Source organism: Mobula birostris, chromosome 2 (assembly GCF_030028105.1).
Source record: "Mobula birostris isolate sMobBir1 chromosome 2, sMobBir1.hap1, whole genome shotgun sequence".
Classification (NCBI taxonomy): domain Eukaryota; kingdom Metazoa; phylum Chordata; class Chondrichthyes; order Myliobatiformes; family Myliobatidae; genus Mobula; species Mobula birostris.
The window spans coordinates 16,488,448-16,515,365 of NC_092371.1; the positions used below are offsets into that span (position 1 = coordinate 16,488,448).

General features: G+C 49.8%; 1 protein-coding gene across 1 annotated transcript in view; it reads right to left on the reverse strand.

Moving 5' to 3' along the window:
* The window catches only part of LOC140184966 (thrombospondin type-1 domain-containing protein 4-like), an 80,720-nt gene extending 54,157 nt beyond the window's left edge, over positions 1–26,563 (reverse strand). The window contains 2 exon segments of the mRNA XM_072238209.1: positions 14,853–15,006; positions 26,057–26,563. Of these exon segments, the coding sequence (XP_072094310.1) occupies positions 14,853–14,881 (29 nt within the window). The 5' untranslated portion in view covers positions 14,882–15,006; positions 26,057–26,563.
* Between the last annotated feature and the right edge of the window lie 355 nt (positions 26,564–26,918).

Genomic DNA, 26,918 nt, shown 5'->3' on the forward strand with positions numbered 1-26,918 from the left:
TCCAGTTACAGAGTAGAAAAACTTAAAAGGAATTGCTGTTGGCTCTCGCGCAGGAGGACTTAAAACTAAAACAAAAACAAATACTGGAGCGTCTGGAGGCAACCGACAGGGAGTTCACGGACAGTATGACCCGGCTGACGACGAACATTGAAAAACTGACTAACTCTGTTGCATTAATAAAGCACCTTGTTAAATGTATAAAACATGTCTGCATCAGTGTTATCTTGTATTTCCATACAACGTTACAATAGGCTGTTACACATCTATTGTCAGAGAAGTACTTGCATAAATAGGTAAACCTTCATACAAGAAAGGACGGAAAACAGGGCTAAGTGAGTATACTTATTTATTCAGTAAGCTATGGGTCAAAGTATTTGGTGAGTACATTTCTAACTCTTCTGGCTTCAGTCTCGTTGCCGTCTGTTCTGAAATTGTTGGGTTGTGTGGGGGGTTGTGTTCAATAATGAAATGCCGCGCTGCGGCCATCAGTTCCGGCACGTCATGACAGCGTTTTTAAATAGTCAAAAAAGCTCATTTACAATTTAACTCTCACGCCGTTCACACCGACTGCGCGTTATAACAGCCGTACAGCAGTGCTTGCACAGTACCAAGCAGACGCAGAAAAAGCATTGTTGTTGTGGTGTTGTCATGACAGCGTTTTAAAATCTCTCCAGTTACCCTGTCCACACTACAACGGATATTAGGTGTTTTCAGATTTATTCACTCTGGAGATCGTTTCTGAAAATCTCCGTTTTCGGGGGATGAAAACACCGTTTCAGTGTGGACAGAAGGTCAAAATGAAGAGAAAAGGCTTCATTTTCAAAATTATCTGGCATAGTGTGGACGTACCCTCAGTTTTTCAGAGCAACACACTTAACACGCTGGAGGAACTCAGCTCGGCTCCAGCCCGAAACGTTGACTGATCGTTTCCACGGATGCTGCCCGACCTGCTGAGCTCCTCCAGCGTGTTGTGAGTGTTGCTTTGACCCCAGCACCTGCAGAGTATTTCGTGTTTTTGAGTCTCTCAGAAGCTGCTGATCTCCTGGGATTTTTACACACAACATACTCTGGAGTTTACAAAGAATGGTGCCGAAAACAAAAATAAAAATCCAGCAAGTGGATTTAACACGATGTTTTCACTCACGGAACAGCCACTCGCTGGATTTTTTGTTTTTGTCACCATTCTTTATAAACTCCAGAGTCTGTGCGTAAAAATCCCAGGAGAACAGCAGTTTCTGAGAGACTCAAATCACCCTGGGCGGCACCTAATTAATTAGCTTGTTTATTTCGGCTTTTTTCTTAAGGAGGTGCCGAATGCGTTTCAGAGCGCTCTGGCCACCACTGCACCCCTGGTGAGGAGGGCTTTTACCTGCGATGGACTGGGCCGTACCCACTACTTTTTCATAGGAGTTTCTGTTCAAGGGCATTGGTGTTTCCACACCAGTCACTATACTCTCCACCACACATCTATGAAAGTTTGTCAAAGTTCTAGATGACTCACTGAATCTTTCCGAACTTCTAAGAAAGTTGAGACCCGCCGTGCTTTCTTTGTAATTGCAATTATGCGCTGGATCCAGTACAGGTCCTCCGAAATGAGAATACTGAGGTGTTTAGAGTTACTGACCCTCCACACCTCTAACCCCTCAATGAGAACTGGCTCATGGAATTCCAATGTCCTCTTATGGTCAATAATCAGCTCTTTGGTTCAGCCAATGCTGAGCGAGTGGTGGTAGTTGTACAGCACAGTAAACAAATATTTCCTGCCTCCGTAGATAATGCCTGACCTGCTGGCTTCCTCCAGCTGGGTGTGTTTGGACGTCAACGGTTGACCTTTAGGGGAGCCGAAGTAGACTTTACCCTCATCTGCTCAAGTCCGTGCGTGCACAGGTGCAATAAAGAAAACTTGCAGCAGCCGCGCAGACACGCAGCATCAGATAAGCAGCGCTGACAAGTCGAAAGAACTGTAAGTTACACAAAGATCGTCATACAATAGGTCTGTTCAAGGGTCTGATAACATCGGGGTATAAGCTGTCTGTGAGCCCGGTTGTCTGGTCTTTAGTGCTTTTGTATCTTCTGCCTGATGGGAGAGACAGAGCACGTCTGGGGCAAGTGGTGCCTTTGATTCTGCTGGCTGGTTTACTGAAGCATCAGGAAATGTAGACTGTGGAGGGGAGACTGGACAGTATCCACCAGTCTAATGTATACAGTACACCCAAACCTGGAACACAACAGGACGTGGCGATGGAGGGTTCACCGTGGGGTCAGAGACTGGGCGGGTATTACACAATACGGGGACGGCCGGGGTGAAGGAATCCTCTGCCATGTGTCCCACCCCTGGTGAGCTGCTCAATTTAACAGCAACCCTTCCTTCCTGTTGGTGCAGGGAGCCTCACAGAGCAGCCAGCCTCTCCTCCGCGGATCCTGTCGACACTTCTCACTGCCTCAGCAAGGTGGGTAGCGGAATCAAAGACCCCATACTCTCTTCTCCCCACCACCACATCTGGCAGAATGAAACCTAAACACGCACAGGATGAAGGACAACATCTATCCTGCTGTTACAAGATGATCGAACGGCTCCCCAGTGCAATAAGAATGACTCTTGACCTCACAGTCCACCTCGTCATCAGCTTGCAACTTATCGTCTATCCGCCTGCACAGCACCTTCTCTGTAATTGAGAGACTTTATTCTGCAGAGTTGCTGCAGAAAGAGTAGCACAGAGGCTCCAATCCCTGCCACTGTTTCTACATTCTCCATGTGACCACTGGGGTTTCCTCCAGATGCTCTGGTTCCCTCCCACAACTCCGGGATGTACCGGATAGGGTTAGTGAGCTGTGGTCATGGTACGTTGGCACGGGAAGCGTGGCAACACTTGCCAGCCGCCCCCAGCACACCCTCGGACTGTGCTGGCCGTTGACTCTAACGTCACATTTCGCTGCACGTGGGTCAAGGAAAGCTAATCTCTAAAATGATCTGTGATTGTTGCACCTTGTACAACCTCGACGTGCCAATGTGAGGAAGCGTACAAAAACACTGCCACGTGGGACCAATTTGAGTAGTGCTCCTCGGGCACCGACCCATCCTGCGAGAGAGGCACTCTCTGCCCCCCAAACCCACCCCTCTGAATCAGTCCACCCACTCTCTCTCACCCCCAAACTCGCTCCCTGCCATCCCCACCGAATCTGACTCAACCTCCCTCCCCTGCGAAACACTTCCCCCACGCCAACCCCTCTTAATCGAGGACCTCCCAACAATCGGTCTGAGTCAGGACCTCCCCTCCCCACCAACCCCTCTGAGCTGGGGACACCCCCTCCCAAACAACCCCTCCGTCCGGAGCCCCCCCCCCCAACCCCTACGTTGGGTCCACCCCCACCGCTAACCCCTCTGATTTGGCCCTTCCCCTCCCTAAACACCCCCCCTCTTCCCCGGCAACTCCTCCGAGTCAGGGCCCCACACATTGGGAGGTGTCAGCCTGCACGCCCACTCAATACTTATTTAACTTTTTGATATATATTTATTATAATTTATACTTTTTATTATAATTTATGTATTGTACACTGCACTGCCGCCACAAAACATCAACTTTCACAATGTATGCCGGTGACAACAAACCTGATTCAGATTCTCCCGGTCGGGTTTGGGCTGTTTCAAGCCAGAGGACTATCCACCCTCGACCCATGAACGTGAACACGACGTCAGGATTTTGTTCCTCTCTTCTTACACTACTTAAATATACACCTAGTGTATAGTTTTTTATTGCTCTGTACTGTTGCCATAAAATAACTAATTTCACAACAAATGCTGGTGTTATTAAACCTGATTGGGATTCATATTGCAGTGTTAGGTACCGGAGACAATGGGCCAAGCAGTTCCTTTGTCCACTCTGTAAATGGGTTGTAATACAGTCCCCGATGGCCTGGCAGACATACAAAAGAGCCCATTAACGTGGAATGCAACTGTCCCACTTAAATGGTCTGCAGAGAAAGCTGACTAGCCCCAGAGGACAGCACTGAACACTGGGAGGTCCGGGGTGGGGGGGGGGGGGGGGGAGGTTGGGGTAGAGGTTGGCAAACAGCACAGAGTGATAGACACAGCACCCCAGGGAGAGGAGGAGCAGATTTGGGACTGTGCTCCCCAGCCAGGATTGTGTATGTCCCCGAGACCAGCACATGCCACCGTAAAGACTTCGCGTGTGGCCAACAGATAGATCTGCACACCCATTTTATTGGAGATAGAGAGACAGAGAGAGTCACAGAGAGAGAGAGAGAGAGAGAGAGAGAGAGAGAGAGAGAGAGAGAGAGAGAGAGAGAGAGAGAGAGAGAGAGAGAGAGAGTGAGTGAGTGAGTGTGTGTGTGTGTGTGTATGTACGTATACGTATACACGGCCCTCTCAACAGATTCACACAGAACAGTCCCTTCAACCCATCCAGTCATAGTCAGACTTTATTGATCCCGGGGGAAATTGGTTTCCGTTACAGTTGCACCATTAATAATAAATAGTAACAGAAATAGTAATAGTAATATTACTATTAGTAAATAGTAATAGTCATAGAAATAATAAATAGTAATAGAAAATAGTAATAAATAGTTAAATAGTAATATGTAAATTATGCCAGGAAATAAGTCCAGGACCAGCCTATTGGCTCAGGGTGTCTGACCCTCCAAGGGAGGAGTTGTAAAGTTTGATGGCCACAGGCAGGAATGACTTCCTATGACGCTCTGCGTTGCATCTCGGTGGAATGAGTCTCTGGCTGAATGTACTCCTGTGCCCACCCAGTACATTATGTAGTGGATGGGAGACATTGTCCAAGATGGCATGCAACTTAGACAGCATCCTCTTTTCAGACACCACCGTCAGAGAGTCCAGTTCCATCCCCACAACATCACTGGCCTTACGAATGACCACCATCAGAGAGTCCAGTTATGGATCTAGTCTATGCCAACCAAAATACCCATCTAAGCTGATCCCATTTGCCAGTGTTCAGCCCAAAACCTTCTGAACCTTTCCAATCCACATGTCTGTCCGAGTGTCAAAATCGCACCTGCCCCAAGCACTTCCTCTGGCAGCTCGTTCCACATAGATACCACCCAATGCGTAAAAACAATGTCCTTCAACTTCCTATTACATCCGTCCTTTCTCATCTTAAACCTATGCCCTCTGGTTCTTGATTCCCCAACCCGGAGTGTGATCTTTCATCGATTCTATTGTGTTTCTCATATTTCCTGTGAATTCCCACAAGAAAATGAATCTCGGGGTTGTATATGGTGACATATACGTAATTTGACCTTGGTCACACTATCTACACCCCTGTGATTTCATACCCCTCTACTGTATAATGTCACCTCTCATGTTCCAAGGAATAAACCCCTAGACTGTCCAGCCTCCTCCTAGAATCAGCCCCTCAAGTCCTGCAGCATCCTAGCACCTTTTCCAGAGAAACGCGCACAGAAAGCTGGATGAACACAACAAGTCAGACAGCATCTATGGAGGGGATCAAACAGTCGATGATTCAGGCCATCTTTTCCATTGCTGATTTGCTGCTCCACTGTGAAGTCCCTTTGAGGGATGAAGAGGTTTAAATCTCCTCTTCAATGGGAATCCTCTCACCTCTTCTCCTCTGTGACCTCTGCTCACTCACACTCGCTCTTACTTCGTTCTCCCCCTCCCACACCCACCTGGCTTTACCCATCACCTTCCAGCTCGCCTTCCTCCCCCTCTCCCTCTCCCTCTCCAGTCCTGATGAAGGGCCTCAGCCCGAAACATCAACTGTTTCTTCCCCTCCACAGATGCCGCTCGGCCTGCTGCGGAATCTCGTGTGTTTGCCATCTCCAGGTTACCACTCTGAGGGGCTACAGAGTACACGTTATGCAACCACACTGTCTCACCCACAGAGAATAAAGACAGTCTAACTGACCTTCCGGACGAACCTGACAGTAAAGTGACCTTTCGCGCACTACAGTTTGCTGCTCCCAATTCTATAAATAAGTTACATCCTTCATTTAAAAATAATGAATGCCCGTTTCTGTTTTCCACTGGAAAATAACTTTAGTCCATTGTTTATTGATTCGGAACACAGTTCTGGTGTGTGTGCTGGCCATGGGCTGTTTATCTCACTCCTTTCTTTCTCTGTCTTCCTCACCACCCCCACCACCCGACCTACTGTCCAAGTCGCTCAGGCTCTGCGACACGGCCAAAGATAAATCAATCCTGACAAATATTCCACCACCATGTGAAAGCTTCATTAACTCTCAATGTGTTCAGGATAACGGGCAGGTTGCCCGGCGAGGTTGGCAGATGACAGGCACCCGCGGGGCGAGCAGAGGGGTTTCCTTCCAGCAGCTTCAGCGCTTCCCCTGGCCGGCTACTCACTCATCATGTCCCCAGCGGCCCGGCCTTCAGCCACCTGGGATCCAGAGTACCACGGTTCCTCCCCGCGGACACACGTCCGCTCTCAGAGACGAGGGAGACTGGGCAGCCTGCCGCAGGGTCTCAGCACGTCAAGCAGTGTGTAGATTATTCTATTTCACTTCATTTATTTAGAGATACGGCACAGAGTTGGCTCTTCCAGTCCCTCGCCGCAGCGCCAATTTAACCCTAACCTGATCACGGGACAATCTACAATGACTAATTAACCTGCTCGGTACGTCTTTGGACTGTGGAAGGAGACCAGAACACCAGGAGAAACCCCAAGCGTTCCGCAGGGAGGGCGTATGGACTCCTTACGGAGGACGCCCGAGCTGTAATAGCGTCGCACCACGCTACCATGTGGGAGATTGGTGGGAGGGTGGAGGGGCAGGAACCATCCGCGTCTGATGCAGGACTTCAACCAGACACGTCAACCCTACCCCCTCAAGGCTGCCGGTTAATCACCCAGTTCCTCCGGCAGACTGTCTACAACCAACCACAGGACGCAGGAACAAAGATGAGAAGTTCTGCGGGTGCTGGAAACCCAAGCAACACACACAAAATGCTGGAGGAACTCAGCATCAATGGAAAAGAGTGAACAAAATGAATATTCTTCCTCAGTTATTGTATCTTTTCTGTACTTTGCCGGTGGAGGTGGATGATAATCAATTCAGGGAATGGGACAAATGGATTTCCCGCTTCATTTGGCAAGGAAAGAAACCTAGAATTCGATATAACACCTTACAGTTAGGGAAGGAAGGAGGAGGTATGGTTCTTCCTTGCCTGAGAAATTATTTTTATGTCTCACAGATAACCCCTCTGTTATATTGGTGTAATAGGGAACATAAGGCTAGATGGAAGGAAATAGAATTTGGATTAGTTGACAGTTTTCCTCTACAGGCCTCAATAGCTGACAAAGGATTGATGGCCCAGTTGGAAAAATTTAAAAACAGTTGCATAAATCTTACATTAAAAGTATGGCAGAAGATGGTTAATTCATGTGGAATTAATAACATGTTAAAACTCTTTAGATGGTGTGCATATGATACCGAATTCCTTCCCAACAGAGGAGATAAAAGATTTGAGCTATGGATAAAGAAAGGTCTTACAACCTACCTCTCATTTATAGATAAAAGAGTATTACAAAGTTTCCAAATCCTGCAGGACAAACATGGCCTAGAACATAATGACTTTTTTTAGGTACCTTCAAGTATGAAACTATGTTAACCAGAGTTGTAGATATACAGACCTATCAACAGTAGAATTAGAATTTTTCAAGATTCTGAATTCGGTTTGCAGTTCAATACCTTGTAAATCAGTTTCTCGATTATATAATGCACTCTCCCATGCTAAAAATGTAAATACACTGTATATTAAAAAGAAGAGGGAGAAAGAAGCGGGGTTGGTACTTTCAGAGGAGGCTTGGGAGAAAATCTGCAGCTTTCAATGGTCCTCGACTAATTCTTTAATTTGGAGAGAACATTGTTGGAAAAACATTATAAGATACTTCAAGACCCCATATCAGGAAAAATATAAAGATACAAATGTGATGTGTTGGAGAACGTGCGGCTCCAAGGAGGCAAATCATTTTCATATTTTCTGGGATTGCCCTAAATTAAGTCTATTTTGGAAAGGTATTCATAGAACATTAGTTAAGGTACTTAGGTCCCAGATACCTCTGAACTTTGAGATGCTCTATTTGGGGCATGTATTGTTTCTTGAACAGAAGGAAGATATAAAGTTGCTGCAGGCCCTCTTAGCGGCAAGTAAGAAATCAATCACTAGAAAATGGCTAAATCCAATACCACCTACATTAGAAGATTGGTACGAAATTATCTTGGAAATATTTAAAATGGAAAAGTTGACTTACTCCCTGAGAATTCAAAAAGAAAAATTTTATCAAATCTGGAATAAATGGATTGAATATATAACCCCAATGCGAGCAGACTTTAGATGACTCTCTTTATGATTTATACTGCTCTTCTCATCAACACAGTAATATTGCTAACGTAAGCACCCCTAGTCTAAATGTCTTGTTTTTTTTGTTTTCTTTTGGAAAATAGAGAATTAACACAAGTAAAGGGAAAAATTTGGGAAAGGGATAAAAAAATGAAAAAATTAAGTAAATAAGTACATAGGGATTGGATAATTATGTCTGCGGGCAGGAGCAAGCATGAACAAATTAGGATATAAACACCTACAATGGTTGATACATAGGCTTATATACAACATTTTGGACCAGTGGAAATGGTTCAGAAGGGTTATATGGAAACTATTATTACCATTTTTCTTAACAACTAATTCCATTACTTAGCCTAATAGGTTAGATTTACCACAGTACAAAATTATCTATTTAAATGTTTATTTTCCTTTTATATCATCTCAATGTGAACTTAAGAATGTATAAATAACTGTAGTTTTATACATATAAAAAAATGGAAAAGGTTATATGTGTGAAAAAAGTACATGATATTTGTGAATTCCTTATCCAAATAAAAATAAAATTAAAAAAAAAGGAAAAGAGTGAACAGTCGACATCTTGGGCCGAGACCCTTCATCAGGACCCTGTCGATGTTTTGGCCAGGACCCTTCATCAGTACGCTGTCACAGGAGCAGGATTCGGCCATTTGGCCCATTGAATCTGCTCCGCTGTTCCATCATGGCTGATTTATTTTCCCTCTCAGTTCCATTCGTCCCAGAATTTTTGACATCCTGACTAACCAAGAAACTATCAAACTCATCTTTAAATATACTCAGTGACTTGGTCTCCACAGCCGACGGTGGAAATGAATTGCACAGATTCACCACCCTCTGGCTAAAGAGATAGGAGCAGAATTAGGCCATTCAGCCCATTGACTGTCCATCGTCCAAGTCTGCTCACCGATATTCCTGCTCAGTTCCCTAGGGAGTCCAACTAATAATAGAAACACATGGGTAACTACTGCCAACACTGTGCTGCAGACTGTCAGATCCACCATGGGACCCCAAGAGGACCACAGCAACAAGTTTCTCTGTTGTCATAGAGTCATTGAGTACTGCAGCACAGAAAACTGGCTGTTCTGCCCATTTAATCCATGCCAATTCATGTAAACTGCCTCATCACATTGACCTGCACCATCTCTCTCCATACCCCTCCCATGCATGTACCTATCCAAACTTCTCCTAAAAATTGAAATCAAACTTGCATGCACAACTTTCGCTGGCAACTCATCCCACACTCTCACCATCCTCTGAGTGAAGTCTCCCCTCATGTTGCCCTTAAACATTTCACCTTTCACTCTTAAGCCATGACCTCCAGTTGCAGTCTCACCCAACCTCAGTGGAATAAGTCTGCTTGCCCTATCTAAACACCTCAATTTTGTATATCATGATCAAATCTCTTCTCAATCTTCTACAGTCTAGGAAATAAACTTCTCATCTATTCAATCTTTCCTTATGGCTCAGATCCTCCAGTCCTGGCAACAGCCTTGTAAACCTTCTCTGTGCTCTTTCAATCTTATTTACATTTTTCCTGTAGGGAGGTGGCCAAAACTGCACACAATACTCCAAATTATGCCTCCCTAACCTCTTACACAACTTAAACATCCAATTTCCTGGACTCAAAACATTGATTTATGAGGGCCAATGTGCCAAAAGCTTTCTTTATGACTGTCTCCCTGTGGCATCACGTTCAATGAATTATGGGCCTGCATCCTAAATCCTGTTGTTCTACCACACTGCTCTGTATCCTACACAAGACCTACCTTGGTTGGTCCTACTGAAGTGCAAAACCTCGCACTTATCTACATTAAATTCCATCTGCCATTTTTCTAGATGGTCCTGCAAGATCTGATAATCTTCCACCTTCCTTGCTGTCCATTACATCCCCAATCTTGGTGTCATCTGCAAATCTGCCGATCCAGTTAGTCACATTATCAGTCAGACTGTTAACATAGATGACAAACGACAATGGACCCAGCACTATTCCCTGTGGCACTCCACTGGTCACAGGCCTCCATTCAAAGAGGGAACCATCTACTACCACTCTCTGGCTTCTCCCACAAAGCTAATGTCGACTCTAATCCAATTTACTACCTCATCTTGAATGTCAAAGACTGAAACTTTCTGACCAATGTCCCATACGGAACCTTGTCAAGTGCTGAAGTTCAGCATCCACTGCCTTACCTCCATCGACTTTCCTGGTAACATCCTGAAAAAATTCTAAGATCAGTCATTAATGACCTACCATGCACAAAGCCGTGCTGACAATCCTTAATCAGTCCCTGTCTGTCCAAATGCTTAGATATCCAGTCTTTTGGAATACCTTCCAGTAACTTTCCCACGACTGATGAAAGGCTCACCAGCCTATAATTTCCTGGCTTATTTTCAGAGCCTGTCTTAAACAGCTGATCAACGTTAGCTATCCTCCAACCAGGCCCTGGGGATTTGTCCACCCTGATCTGCCTCAAGACAGCAAACACTTCCTCGTCTGTATTCCATACAGGGTCCATGAAGTTGATACTGCTTTGCCTCACTTCTATAGACTCAGCATCCGTCTCCTAAGTAAATACAGATGCAAAAAATCCATTTAAGGTCGTCCCATCCCTTTTGACTCCATGCGTATAATACCATCCTGATCTTCCAGAGATCGGAATGGTATTTTTGTCCTTGCAATCCTTTTGCTCTTATCATATCTGTAGAATCTCTTAGCACCTTGTCTGCTAGGGCAACGTCATACCATTTTTTTTAGCCTTCCTGATTTCTTTCTTAAGTGTTCTCTTGCATTTCTTATACTCCATAAGCACCTCATTTGTTCCTACCTGCCATACACCTCCTTCTTTTTCTGAACTAGGGGCCTCGATATCTCTCAAAAAACATTACCTGTTATAGAAACATAGAAAATAGGTGCAGGTGTAGGCGATTCGGCCCTTTGAGCCTGCACCGCCACTTATTATGATCATGGCTGATCATCCAACTCAGAACCCTGCACCAGCCTTCCCTCCATACCCCCTGACCCCCATAGCCACAAGGGCCATATCCAACTCCCTCTTAAGTATAGCCAATGAACCGGCCTCAACTGTTTCCTGTGGCAGAGAATTCCACAGATTCACCACTCTCTGTGTGAAGAAGTTTTTCCTAATCTCGGTCCTAAAAGGCTTCCCCTCTATCCTCAAACTGTGACCCCTTGTTCTGGACTTCCCCAACATCGGGAACAATCTTCCTGCATCTAGCCTGTCCAATCCCTTTAGGATTTTATACGTTTCAATCAGATCCCCCCTCAATCTTCTAAATTCCAACGAGTACAAGCCCAGTTCATCCAGTCTTTCTTCATATGAAAGTCCTGCCATCCCAGGAATCAATCTGGTGAACCTTCTTTGTACTCCCTCTATGGCAAGGATGTCTTTCCTCAGATTAGGGGACCAAAACTGCACACAATACTCCAGGTGTGGTCTCACCAAGGCCTTGTACAACTGCAGTAGTACCTCCCTGCTCCTGTACTCGAATCCTCTTGCTATGAATGCCAGCATACCATTCGCCTTTTTCACCGCCTGCTGTACCTGCATGCCCACTTTCAATGACTGGTGTATAATGACACCCAGGTCTCGTTGCACCTCCCCTTTTCCTAATCGGCCACCATTCAGGTAATAATCTGTTTTCCTATTTTTGCCACCAAAGTGGATAACTTCACATTTATCCACATTAAATTGCATCTGCCATGAATTTGCCCACTCACCCAACCTATCCAAGTCATTCTGCACCCTCTTAGCATCCTCCTCACAGCTAACACTGCCACCCAGCTTCGTGTCATCTGCAAACTTGGAGATGCTGCATTTAATTCCCTCATCCAAGTCATTAATATATATTGTAAACAACTGGGGTCCCAGCACTGAGCCTTGCAGTACCCCACTAGTCACCGCCTGCCATTCTGAAAAGGTCCCGTTTATTCCCACTCTTTGCTTCCTGTCTGCTAACCAATTCTCTATCCACATCAATACCTTACCCCCAATACCGTGTGCTTTAAGTTTGCACACTAATCTCCCGTGTGGGACCTTGTCAAAGGCCTTTTGAAAATCCAAATATACCACATCCACTGGTTCTCCCCTATCCTTACCTTTTATTCTGGCAGGCACATATAAGCTTTGTACTCTCAAAATTTCAACTACCTTTCCCAGAAAACAGTCTGTCCCAATCCACACTTGCCAGATCTTTCTGATGACATCAAAATTGGCCTTTCTCCAATTTAAAATCTCTTCCAAGAACCAGATCTATCCATAATTACCTTGAAACTAATGGCCTTATGATTGTGAAATGCAAAGTGTTCCTCTACCCAAACTTTTGTCACTTGCCCTGTCTCGTTCCTTAACAGGAGATCTAGTATTACACATTCTCTCATTGAGACTTCTATGTACTGATTAAGGAAACTTTTCTGGACACATTTGAAAACCTCCATTTCATCTAGTCCTTTTATAGTATGGGATTCTTAGACAGTTAAAATCACCTTCTACAAAAACCTTATGTTTCTTGCAACAGTCTGCAATCTCTCTGTAAATTTGTTCCTCTAAATCCGTGGACTGTTGGTTGGTCTGTAATATAATCCCATTAACGTGATGTATTTCTTATTCCTCAGTTCCACTCATAAAGCCTCTCAAGACAAATTCTACAGTCTATCCTGACTGAACATTGCCGTGACATTTTCCCTGACTAGTAACACACCCTCCTCCTTTAATCCCTCCTGCTCTGTCGTGTCTAAAACTGAACCCCGGAATATTGAGCAGCCAGTCCTGCCCCTCCTGCAACCAAGACTCACAATGGCTACATTATCATAATTCCATGAGCTGATCTATGCCCTGAGAACATCTGCCTTTCCTACAATAGGAGGGAGGAGAAGATGGCGGCACGACACAGTGCGCACGGCCGTTCTGAATGAATATCATATGTGTTAACTAGGGGGTCGTGCACAATCTGGATTTGATGGAGACAGCCATGAGAAGCACGGAGGAACACCTGGAGAAACTTCTGAAATGCCTGCTTCGCTGCCGCTGCTACTGTGCGATCGAGAATCTCCGGAGGGGAAGGCCCCAAATCCTCGGCTTTGCCTATTGCCTGTTGCCGGGGATGGGGTCAAAGCGCTCGGCAGAGATGGTGCTCGGTGCTTGGTGTCAGAGAGCTGGTGGGAGGCTCGGAGTTTTCAGACGGACTCTGAGTCGGACTGTGGTTGGATGCTTCCAGGGTGCTGCATCGGCAAGTTTGCAGCGCTGGAGGTTTACCATCTGAGTGAGACGATGGGGCTTTGAGAGACTCTGAGACTTTTACTGTGCCATGGTCTGTTCTTATCAAATTACAGTATTGTTTTGCACTGTTGTAACTATATGCGGTTTTTAGGTCGGTTTGTCATGTGTTTCTGTGATATCATTCTGGAAAAACATATCATTTCTTAATGCATGCATTACTAAATGACAATAAAAGAGGACTGCGTGTCCTCATAATCTAAATACCTATTGAAATATACGCAACTCAGAACGTTAGCCCCACCATGCTCAACCTTTTGCTCCCAGACTTTGGCTGCGGTCTTGACAGCGTGTCTCCACAACCTCCCACAATCTGTTCTGGCACTCTGGTTCCCATCCCACTGCAGATCTAGTTTAAACTCTCCCCCCCCGCCTACCCCGTGCGGCATTAACAAACCTTCTTCCCGCTAGGATATTTGCCCATGGTTCTGGGAAGGGAGTCAAAAGTGCAGATAAGATCAGTGTGATTCAGGCGGTCCTGGAGGCAGGTTAAAGGCTTTATTAACGAGAATTTTGCGTAGTTCACAGAAGGACAGGAACAGGGCTACACTAATTCTACACTAATCCCGATGAGGGTTTCAGCCCAAAATGCCATCTCTTTATTCCTCCCCATTGATGCTACCCGACCTACTGAGCTTGTGAGGGCAAGAGGGGGTTCTGTAAAGTTTAGGGGGGGGTAGCCATAACCCTTACACAGAGTGAAGGTCTCTCTGCACACTCTCATCACACACTCCTGGGTCAGACGTAGATTGAAGCTCCCTCCACAACATCCATCACACACTACCGGGATCAGAAGCTGCCTCCACACCGTCCCATCACACACTCCCAGGGTCAGACACAGAGTGAAGCTCCCTCCAGACCATCCCTTCACACAATCCCAGGGTCAGACACAGAGTGAAGCTCCCTCTACACTGTCCCATCACACAATCCCGAGATCAGACACAGAGTGAAGTTCCCTCCAGACCATCCCTTCACACAATCCCGAGGTCAGACACGGAGTGAAGCTCCCTCTACACTGTCCCATCACACAGTCCCGGGGTCAGACACAGAGTAAGGACACGATTTTATGATAAATTGCCAGTCCAATGTTAAGTTAAGATCGCGCAGACCGGTTAGCACAGGTGCCTCAGGAGAAGTGGCTACAATTTAAAACAAGGTCATGGAGATGGAGATGTCCTCACCTACACGTCCATCGCTGCCCGTCCTTCATACTCCCACGAAGGCTCAGCCTGGATCCCGACTGTGGCAAGGCACTGCCTTCACTTCCTGTCTACATGTAGATCGGGAGCAGGGAGCGTCGGAACTGGAATCACTGCTGTCCCGCCTGGGACCACCCTGGAGGAAGAAGTCGAGAGGGAGGGATCAGCTAAAACCACAGTGTTGGGTTGATTCCTTCCTGTTCACTTAATTGGGACATTAGGATAGGATTGGGGGGGTGGGGGTAGGGGGGTTGTGGTCTCTGCCGCCCCATCCTGTGTCTGTTCCTGCTCTTGGTAACCTCACCCGCACACCAGATCACCAGGTCAGCATCCCGTGATTAGGGCCAGCTCTGGTATCGGCACAGAAATTCCCAGTGCATCTCTGATCCCCAGATCACTTGACAGCTGGAGAATGAAGGGGTGGGTAAGGGTGGGGCACGGCGATAGGGAGGAAGAGAAGTTGAGATTGATAGAAAATACAGTGAAGGGCATCAAAGGTGACAAGAAAAGGCCAGGCAGAGGGAGGTGGTCAGAATCTCTGTATCTGCTTCAGACCCACACCAACAGCACTGTGCACAATTCCCATCTCCATACCCCTGGGTCAAACCCACACCGGGAGCACCGTGCACAGTTCCCGTCTCCATATACCTGGGTCAGACCCACACTGGGAGCACCATGTACAGTTCCCGTCTCCGTATCCCTGGGTCAGACCCACACCGGGAGCACCGTGCACAGTTCCCATCTCCATACCCCTGGGTCAGACCCACACCGGGAGCACCGTGCACAGTTCCTATCTCTATCTCTGGGTCAGACCCACACTGGGAGCACCGTGCACAGTTCCCGTCTCCGCATCCCTGGGTCAGACCAACACTGGGAGCACTGCGTACAGTTTCTGTCTCCGTATCCCTGGGTCAGACCCACACCGGGAGCACAGTATACAGTTCACATCTCCATATACCTGGGTCAGGCCCATATGGGGAACACCGTGTACAGTTCCCGTCTCCGTATCCCAGTCAGACCCACATCAACAGCACTATGAACAGTTCCCATCGCCATATCCCTGGGTCAGTCACACACACCAGGATCACCGTGCATAGTTTCTGTATCACTATCCCCAAGTCAGACCAACCATGCACGGCTCTGATCACTCAGTTCTCTCCAGAAGTTACTCAGACTCACAGTAGATTTGCATCCACCCTGTTTCGGCAAGTTCAAATTTATCTGATGAGGCCAAGGCTGGAGCACAGAAACTTTCACAGAACATCTGGTGGTAGTTTGGGTGTGGCACCATCCTTACAATGCTAACACTGGGAGCTCAGACTTCTCAGATCCATCCTGAACGCCTCTCTGCCACCGTGACGGGCTCTCAGGAGACAATGAGAGTGGTGTATTTCTTGAAGGAGGCTTCGAGCATCATCCACGAACTCTATTCTCTGTTGGCCTGCTGACCTCCAGCCACGAGGGAGCTCAACAGAGCGTCTGCATCAGCAGACGGATGTCTGGGACGTGAACAATGTGTCATCTGGCCCAGAGCAGGGATCCAGTGCCAGGATACTGGGCTGAGAGGAGACACAGGCCGAGGGTTTGGAAGAGGCGATGCTGGTATAGACATTCTAGGCCCCAGTGACGCGAAGAGGTTGGGGGAGGGTCACAGTGCAAACATTTTCCTCACGTTAAGGCCTTGAACCAGCCCTTTCCTCGAGTGACTGAATACCGTGTTGGTGCAACGGAGAATTTCACTGCTGACCACACCCTCTGCCACGGGGTGGTACCAAGGTACAGTTAAGTGGTGCGTTTCCCCCCACTAGACCACATTTAAGTGAGGCTTCTCTCCACATAACAATGAACAGGCCACAGAGACTGTGAGAGAAGATTCACCAGGAGTGATACAGGTCGCTCGATATAGACTGGGCTGTTTTCCATCGGGACACTGCGGCTGCAAACACTGAATATGTTAGACCATTCAAACGCAGGGAGGGGATGGTCCCTTGTGGGCCAGACCGGATCACATGCACCAAAGTTCTAAAGCAGTTCCAAACAAATCCAGTCAGGAATTTAGCATGAACTTCTGTCCGTATTCCCAGAGGGAAAGTGGCATTTGTTCCCACAGTGGCAACTGCACAGGCGTCCAGTCTAACCGGCTGCATGGGAACTCCAACGCGCAGGATCAAAAGGGCGATGGAACGCAGCCAGTTCCAGCCCAGGTACAGCTCCCCCCATCCTCAAGGAACACCTACAGGAGGGCATAAATCATCAGGGACCCTTCGCCATCCAACCCATCCTCTTCTCAATGCCGCCCTCAGGAGGCTGAAGACCCACATCTCGAGGTTGAACAGCAGCTCCTTCCCCACTGCCATCAGGCTCCTGAACTGGCCTGAAGAACCTAACACTACCTCCAACTGGTTAATTGCAAATGTCGCTCCACTCTTCAAAAAGAGAGAGAGGCAGAAGAAAGGAAATCATGGGCCAGTTAGCCTGACCTCAGTGGCTGGGAAAATGTTGGAGTTGATTGTTAAGGACGAGGTTTCAGGGTTCTTGGAGACCCATGGAAAAAAAAATAGGCCAAAGTCAACGATTTTCAAAATGTTGAAATTCTTTGAGGAAGTAACAGGCATAGACAAAGGAGAGTCAGTGGATGTTGTTTACTTGGATTTTCAGAAAGCTTTTGACAAGATGTTGCACATGAGGCTACTTAACAAGATAAGAGCCCATAGTATTACAGGAAACGTACCAGCATGGATAGAAAATTGGCTGACTGGGAGGAGGCAAGGAGTGGGAATAAAGCGGGCCTTTTTCTGATTGGCTGCTGGTAACCAGTGGTGTTCCACAGGGGTCTGTGTTGGGACCGCTTCTTTTTCGGTTACATGTCAATGATTCGGATGATGGAATTGATGGTTTTATGGCCAAGTTTGTGGACGATACAGAGACAGATGGAGGGGCAGATAGTGTTGAGGAAGATGATATGATGATAGGTGGAGGGGCAGGTAGTGTTGAGGAAGATGATATGATGACAGGTGGAGGGGCAGGTAGTGTTGAGGAAGATGATATGATGACAGGTGGAGGGGCAGGTAGTGTTGAGGAAGATGATATGATGACAGGTGGAGGGGCAGGTAGTGTTGAGGAAGATGATATGATGACAGGTGGAGGGGCAGGTAGTATTGAGGAAGATGATATGATGACAGGTGGAGGGGCAGGTAGTGTTGAGGAAGATGATATGATGACAGGTGGAGGGGCAGGTAGTGTTGAGGAAGATGATATGATGACAGGTGGAGGGGCAGGTAGTGTTGAGGAAGATGATATGATGACAGGTGGAGGGGCAGGTAGTGTTGAGGAAGATGATATGATGATAGGTGGAGGGGCAGGTAGTGTTGAGGAAGATGATATGATGACAGGTGGAGGGGCAAGTAGTGTTGAGGAAGCGGAGAGGCTGCAGAAGGACTGAGACAGATTAGGACAATGGGCAAAGAGGTGGCAGATGGAATAAAGTGCAGGGAAATGTCTGGTCATGCACTTCGGTCGAAGGACCAAAAGCGGAAACTATTTTCTAAATGGGGAGAAAACTCAACAATCTTCACAACACGCTGGAGGAACTCGGCAGGTCAGGCAGCATCCATGGAAAAAAAATCGGTCAACATTTCAGGCCGGAACCCTTCGTCAGGACTGTAGAGGGAAGGGGCAGAAGCCCTGTAAAGAAGGTGGGGGGAGGGTGGGAAGGAGAAGGCTGGCAGGTGCCAGGACTCCCAATCCCACCATGCCCAGGTTGAGGTCTATGCCATCCCTCAGCTGCTCAACAGTTCAGGAGATTTCAACATAAACTGTGTAGACCACAGGGAGAGAGAGCACTCAGGCCCTGACCCACTTCGGAGACGAAGAGACGGGGGAGATTGGGATGACAGCAACCCTATCTGCTCAGGGACCTACCACTGGCAGAGTGCCTGTGCGTGACATGGGTCCACTAGGGTCCAACGGTCTTGCCCAATTCCTGTCGTCCAGTCCAGCAAAAGCCCTCTCCCCTGACACCAGGCCCCTCTGCACTGGAGCCCAGTTCGCTCCGACTGGCCAGACACCAGATCAGAATCGGTCTCCTTGGCAACAGACCTAGAAACCAGTGAAATGCATCGTTTGCGTTAAGGACCAACGCAGCTAAGGATGTGCTGGGGACGGTCTTCAAATGTCACCCCACATTCCGGAGCTAATATTGCACGTTCACCATGCTCGGCAGAACAACAGCAAAGCAAGCCCTTTTCCCACCCACTCACACACACAGACAGGCCTACAACCCCCAAGGACAGGCCACCTCTGGGGCCCCTTAGTCCTCGGCCCCAGACTCTCAGCCACCGACATCTGGTGTATGGGGCTCCACCAATACTACCTCTCAAGGCCTCTCCCTCTGCCCTGATCAAACATGGCCGGTGTGAGAAAGCAAGAAAGCTTACCTCTACTTCCTCATGAGGCTAAAAAAAATTCAGCATGTCCCTGTCAGCCCTTTGCGGATTTTTATCAATGCACCAGAGAAAGCATTCTGTCCGGATGCATCACGGCTTAGTACGGCAACTGCTCTGCATGTGGCCGCAAGGAACTGTGGACACAGCTCAGGACATCACTGGAACCAGCCTCCCCTCCATGGACTCTGTTTACACTTCTCACTGCCTCAGTAAAGTAGCCAGCATAATCAAAGACCCCACCAACCCAGACATTCTCTCTTCTCCCCTCTCCCATCAGGCAGAGGATACGGAAGTCTGAAAGCACAGACCACCAGGCTCAAGAACAGATCATACCCCAGTGTTATCAGACTCTTGAACTGACATCTTGTACAATGAAGATGTCCTGGCCTCACAACCTACCTCACTTTATCATTTACCTGCACTGCACTTTTTCCTGTAGCTTTTACACCTGTTATTGTTTTACCTTGTTCGAGCTCAATGATCTGTGTAAACAGAACAGGCTTTTCACTGCATCTTGGTAAGGTGACAGTTCCAATATGAACCTCAAAACAAAGCCGACGATCCAAAGTGCCCACTTGTGATCCCGGGAAGTCCCATCAGGTTGGCTGAGATCTCCGGGGCCAGGTTTCTAAACAGTGCTTACGGCACTGGATGTACTAACCACCTCCACCTCTCAGTCCTGGCGAAGGGTCTCAGTCGTTCACTTCTCTCTGCAGATGCCGCCTGACCCTCCTGCTCTTTGGGCACACGGCCAGATGTGAAACAGATAGCCAGCACTGCAGGCTGATTCTCTTCGCCAGGACTGAGAGATGACGGTTAGAATAAAGAGGGTTGGGGGGGACAGAGATGAGAGAGTGAGAATGGTATCCGAAGCTGGGCGACCATAACACCACAAGACCTAGGAGCAGAATTAGGCCATTCAGCCCATCGAACTATTCCATCATGGCTGATTTATTATCTCTCTCAATCCCATTCTCCTGCCTTCTCTCCGTAACCTTGAACGCTCTGACTAATCCAGAATCTATCGATCTCTGCTTTAAATATATCCAATTACTTGACCTCCACTGATCTCTGAGGCAATGAAGCCCACAGATTCACCCTCTGGCTAAAGAAATTCCTCCACTCCTTTGTTCTAAATGGGCATCTCTGGTCCCAGACTCCCCCACCATAGGAGTCACATCCACTCTATCTAGACTCCCTGAGTCACATTCACTCTATTTAGGCCTTTCAATATTCAGTGAGATCTCCCTCATGCTTCTAAGCTCCAGCAAGTACAGGCCCAGAGAGCTGACCGGTGGATGAATGTTCTGGGTGGGCATCTGGGCCAGTACGGAAGAGTGGGCTGAAGGGCCTGTTTGTATGCTGTGTGACTTATCCCACCAGCAGTGGGAAGTCTGGACATGAATCTCGGCCGGGAGTGGGAGCGAACATGAACAAGGAGGGAGTGATTTTGAAGCCCCACAATCAGCCTCTCGGTCACTGTCTTCGCAAAGCCAGCAGAACTAAAATTACCCAAGAGGAAGAGATGCATCAGGGAACTCTGAGCAAGTTTCTACTGTAGACAGTAACAAGCAGACGTCCAGATTTCCCTGGTGGAATGTCCCAGCTGGGAGAAGTCGTCCATCTGGAGCCAAAAAAACTTCCAATTTTCTGTCACGTGGTGACGCAGTCCTCTCAGAAAGCTCTCGCTGCTGGAGAGCCACTGCCTCTGGACTACCCACAGGTCCCCTCCCCCAGTCTTCAATTTCTTTTGCAGACCCTCCTCCCCTCTCCGATACCCACCAGCAGCTTGGAATTTCATTGGTCTGATCCCTATCCGGCTGTAATTACAGGGTGAGGGTTCCTGCTCTGGTGAAGCCTATCCCTGGCTCTGCTGGGGGGGGGCGCGGAAGGAGCTTCAGTTTGGGTCTGTCACTGACAGCACCAGCTTCGCCTTTCATTCACGCCTCCCTCCCCACCCCGCCATCATGCCCAGCACCCTGCAGTCTAGCAAGCACTAAAGAGCTGTTTCTCAGCCTGGGCTCTGGTCCCTGGGCCACCTTCCCCTTCATCTCCAAAGCAAAGTCCCAGTGCACTTTCAGCCAATTATTTCTTTTGATATTAGCTCAGGGGACGTGGGCTTCAGAGGCTGAGCCAGCATTTAATTTCCCATCCTTTGGGAAGCTGGGTGGGGGGGAGCTGCCTTCTTGAACTGCTGTAGTCCTTGAGGTGTGTGTACACTCACATCCTGTTAGGGCTTTGAGTATTATATGTAGTGTCGGTGTTTCTTGCTCACCTGGCACTGAGCTCCCCAACACAGCAGCACAACAACTTAATGTAGGCTGGGGAAAACTGCTTCAGTGATACTCCACGTTTCCTTAAGTTTGTCATACTGTGGGGGCAGGGGGGGCTGATTAGTGGGGATAAAATCCCACCACCTACTAAATGCTCCCAATGGCACGCGTCGCAAATTGACAACCGAGTCCAGCTCCCGGCCTTGGCGTGTGGCTTCGCTTTGAAGCCAGTGGAACCGTTTCTACTGACGGGAGAAGGGGCAAAGGCAGGGTACTGTCACTTCGGGCAGATGGGGCTCCTCAGCCATGGCTGGCAGCTCATCCAGGAGAAGGAAAACTCAGGTCTCAAAACTCTGCTGCCTTGGGGGCATACCCATTCACGGGGACGGCCTCGGGAGTGAGCCCCGAGAAAAAACCCAAAGCTGGAGTTCAACGCTGACCGGCAACTCCAGCATCAACACGGGTACTAAATCCTGCGGCAACGCGGGTGCTAAGCCGCATTGGTCTCTGCTGTTCCTCTGGATTCAGCTGCGTGGAGAGGGGGAGCCTGCAGCACGGGCAACAGCTTCCTCCCCATATCGTACCGCCCTGGTTTGCGTATCACGGATAGCTGCAACGCAACGTCCATGGTTAACCCTGAGTAACAGAGGGCCTCGATACTGATTGTGGGCATCTTCAGCTCTGCTCGAAGAGCCAGCGAGTCTGCCAAAGTGGTTTCTTGCTGTTACATGCAGCGAGATGGTGAAAAACTTGTCTTGTAGACTCTCCATACAGATCAGTTCATGACAGCAGTTCATTGAGGTAGTACAATAAGAGAAGGCAGAATAGAGTGTTACAGTAACAGAGAAAGTGCAATGCAGACAGACAACTAAGGACACACCGAGGCAGATTGTGAGGTCAAGAGTAATGCTCACTAAACGCTGGAGGAACTCAGTTGGTCAGGTGGCATCGACAAAGGGGGATAAACGTTTCCGGCTGAGACTCTTCATCAGGACTGGAAAGGAAGGGGAAAAATGCCGGAATAACTTGGTGAGTGGAGAGGGAGGGTGCAGGCTAGAAGGTGACAGGTGAAACCCGGTGGGTGGGGGAAAGGGGGATGAAGTAAGAAGCTGGCAGGTGAACGGTGGAGGAGGTAAAGTTTGGAGAAGGAGGAAGCTGATTGGAGAGGAGAGTGGATCATGGGAGAACGGGAAGGACGAGGGGCACCAGGGGCAGGTGAGAGGTCAGAGAGGGGAATTGAAGAGTGAAGGGGGGGGGGCCGGATTATTGCACCAGGGATTTGATATCAGTGGGATAGAAGCTGTCTTTGAGCCATGGTGGGATGTGCTTTCAGGCTTCTGTACATTGGGAGAGGTGAGAATGTCCGGGGAGAATAGGGTCTGATACCTCATCCCACTGGGACTCCATCAGTACACAGCTGACACGGGAATTCAGCGTGAGCCTGGGGTAGCAGTGGTGCAGAGGGTAGAGCTGCTACCTCACAGTGCTAGAGATCTGGGTTCAAATGTGTGTATGTGTATGCACGTGTGTGGGCGTGTGTGTGTATGCACGTGCACACGTGTGTGTATCTTCTCTCTGTGACCACAAGTTCCATCCCACATCCCAACAAGTGTGAATGAGTGGGTTAATTGGCCTATCTCCTCTTCTGGGGGCGGGGGAACAAGTTGTTGGGGACATTCTCACACCCACGGAGGGCTGTACGGGATGAATCACTACAGTGCTGAGAAATGGTCGGGGGCAGCGAAGGGTCTGACATCAGAGAGGAGATGAGACCAGCCTCATTCACCATAATAATAATGACAACTTTATTTGTACAGCACTTTTCAGACAGACGATATAGCTCAAAGTGCTTTTGAGCACTTTAGGAACATGAAAATAACATAAAAATAAAGGCCTTGTTGTTAGGCGGGGCTGTGGTTGGACCTGTGGAGATGGGTGGGCGATGCCGAGGGGCCTTTCCCATCCTAATCCCGGCTCCAATCTCAGGAGCTGGGCACACCTACAGCTTCTCTTCTGCACCCACCACAATCTGGAGGGCAGGGGAGAGGCAGGCCATTCAGCCTGAAGTCCTGCTCCTGTTCCTGAGGACTTCTGGTCGTGAGTGCACCACCCTCCCTCCCAGAGCGCAGGGACTGATACACCCCTCACATGGAGATCTCTTCCCACTCCCCTCCGCCGCTTCCCCTTTACCTGCCTTCTTCCCCTTCTCCCATCCAAACTCACTGCCCAAGTCCGTTCGCGTCTCCCCAACACCAGGACAAACTTTTCCCTTCCATTGGAACACCCTGTGAAACCTCTCCAGGGGAGCCAGGACCCTCTGCAGAAGGTGAGGAAGAGGTTCCCTGGCATCCTCCCTGGAGAAGAGGCCACGTGCTAGAAGAGTTTGGGTTGTCTCCTCTGGCTTGCCAGAGGCTGAGGGGAGAACTGATAAAACCATAAGACACAAATCCATTATGGCTGACTCATTGGCCCCCTCTACCCCATTCGAGCAGAAGGTGGGGAAGGAGAAGGGGTGATGGACAGGGAAGGGGAGAAGGGGAGGGGAGGGTAGGAGGGGGAGGGGAGAGTGCAGAGAGGGAGTGGTGGAGGAGTGACAGGGAGGGGAAAGGGTGGAGAGGGGGAGTGGGATGGGAGAAGGAAGGAGGGAAGGGGGAAGAGTGGATGAAAATGGGATGGAGGAGGGGAGGGGTTGGGGAAGGGGGAAGAGTGGATGAAAATGGGATGGAGGAGGGGAGGGGTGGGGGAAGAGGGGGGGAGGGGGAGAGTGCAGAGAGGGAGTGGTGGAGGAGTGACAGGGAGGGGAAAGGGTGGAGAGGGGGAGTGGGATGGGAGAAGGAAGGAGGGAAGGGGGAGGAGTGGATGAAAATGGGATGGAGGAGGGGAGGGGTTGGGGAAGGGGGAAGAGTGGATGAAAATGGGATGGAGGAGGGGAGGGGTGGGGGAAGAGGGGGGGAGGGGAAGAGGGGGGGAATTGGAATGAGGGAGTGGGGAAAGGAGAGGAGGGAAGGGAAGGAGGAGGGGGAGGGAAAGAGGGAGGAGGACGGGAGGACGGGAGGAAATGGTAGGAGGTTCCAGGAAATGGAGGGGTGGAAGGGGGGAATGGGAAGTGAGTACAGGAAGGGGAATGAGAAATGGTAGGAGGTTGGGGCAAAGGAAGGAAGGAGGGGGGAGGAGGGGGGAAGGAGGAGGGAGGAAGGAGGAGGGAGGAAGGGAGGGGGGAAGGAGGGAGGGAGGGGGGAAGGGGGGAAGGGGGGAGGGAGGGGGAAGGGGGGAAGGAGGGGGGGAAGGGGGAAGGAGGGGGGGAAGGGGGGAAGGAGGGGGGGAAGGGGGAAGGGGGGAAGGAGGGAGGGGGAAGGGGGAAGGAGGGAGGGGGAAGGGGGGAAGGAGGGAGGGGGGAAGGAGGGAGGGGGGAAGGAGGGAGGGGGGAAGGAGGGAAGGAGGGAGGGGGAAGGGGGGAAGGAGGGAGGGGGAAGGGGGGAAGGAGGGAGGGGGAAGGGGGGAAGGAGGGAGGGGGAAGGGGGGAAGGAGGGAGGGGGAAGGGGGAAGGAGGGAGGGGGAAGGGGGGAAGGAGGGAGGGGGAAGGGGGGAAGGAGGGAGGGGGGAAGGGGGGAAGGAGGGAGGGGGAAGGGGGGAAGGAGGGAGGGGGGAAGGGGGGAAGGAGGGAGGGGGGAAGGGGGGAAGGAGGGAGGGGGAAGGGGAAGGGGGGAAGGAGGGAGGGGGGAAGGGGGGAAGGAGGGAAGGGGGAGGGGGGGAAGGGGGGAAGGAGGGAGGGGGGAAGGGGGGAAGGAGGGAGGGGGGAAGGGGGGAAGGAGGGAGGGGGGGAAGGGGGGAAGGAGGGAGGGAGGGGAAGGAGGGAGGGAGGGAGGGGAAGGAGGGAGGGAGGGAGGGGAAAGAGGGAGGGAGGGAGGGAGGGAGGGGAAGGAGGGAGGGAGGGAGGGAGGGAGGGAGGGAGGGAGAAAGGAAGAACTTCTTCCGCACGTTTACAAAGCGCCTGGTTGCCAGATTGCAGTTACTACGGGTACCCCGGACGGGGGAGAGTTGTATCTCGCACCGATCCCCAACACACGGCCGGTTGCAGGGGTCCAGCTCCGCTCTGAGCCGTCTCCACTGCTGGTAACCCCGAGAGCCGCAGCTCCGCTCTCTAACATACACACAGAACCCCATCTCCCTCTACTGAGAGTGTGGGGTCTTTGAAAATGTTCAGGAAAAGTTTACACTGAACTTGGTTGAGTTTTGCTGCCGCGCGTTTCGCAGCCCCACATTAATCGAAGGTGATTCTGCAGAGAGAAGTAACCTTCAAAACTGCAGGAAAGAAGCTTTTAAATCGAACTCCGCAGGCACATTCAATCGGCTACAGGGGACCCGACGGCCGGCTACAAATCGCTCCCCACTCCCTCGTCAGCACGACCCCACCGTTCCGTTTGTCTTTGACAAAAATCACAGAAAAAAATTCTTTAGTGTTTCTTACCGATTTTGCGCGGAGCCACTCTCTCCCTGTCCGTCCCCTCGCCGACTACCAGCCCCAGTCCGAGACTGCCTTAACCCCCTATGTTCCGGGCCGCTCCGCCGCCGCTCCCCGGCGTTAACCCCCTGTGTTCCGGGCCGCTCCGCCGCCGTGAACCCCCAGTATTCCGGACTGCTCTTCTCGCGAACTGGCTCGGCCCACTTCGAACCGGATTAATGGGGGTTCCCCTTACAGTATTCTCACTCTGTCTGACCCGGATCAGACCGCGGCAGTGTCCGGGATCAGACGGTGTCAGTGTGCGGTCAGACGCTTCCAGCCGGGTCAGCCCTCCAGTCTTCAGTGCTTTTGCCTCATCTTCCTGCACTCTGAGGCGGGATTAACCGCGCCTCGCCCAGTTCTGTTTCTCCCGTGTTTGTCCTGGGTCAGAGGGGTCCGGGATAATTCTCGGCCCTGACACCTGAGACGAGAAGCTGTAGGAACTTCGCGGGCCAGCCAGCGTCTGTGGAGGGAGATGGACAGAAGGCGTTCCCGGACGAGACCCGTTGGCAGGCTCACTGAGTTCCTCCCACTTCTTGTTTGCTGCTCAGCTGCAGATTGGTCGGGATTCATCCCCCGACTGTCCTAGTTCAGCCTGGCACAGATACACAGAACGTACAACCGTACTGCACTGTACAGGCCCCTTGGCCCACAATGCTGTGCCGAATTTATGATTTACTCCTAGATCAACCTAACCATTGCGTCCTACATAGCCCTCCATTTCTCTTCCACCCAGGTGCCTGTATAAGGGTCTCTTTAATGTCCCGAGTGTATCTGCCCCCACCTTCTCTGGCACCACCCATCTCTGTGTAAAGGACTTACCTCTGAC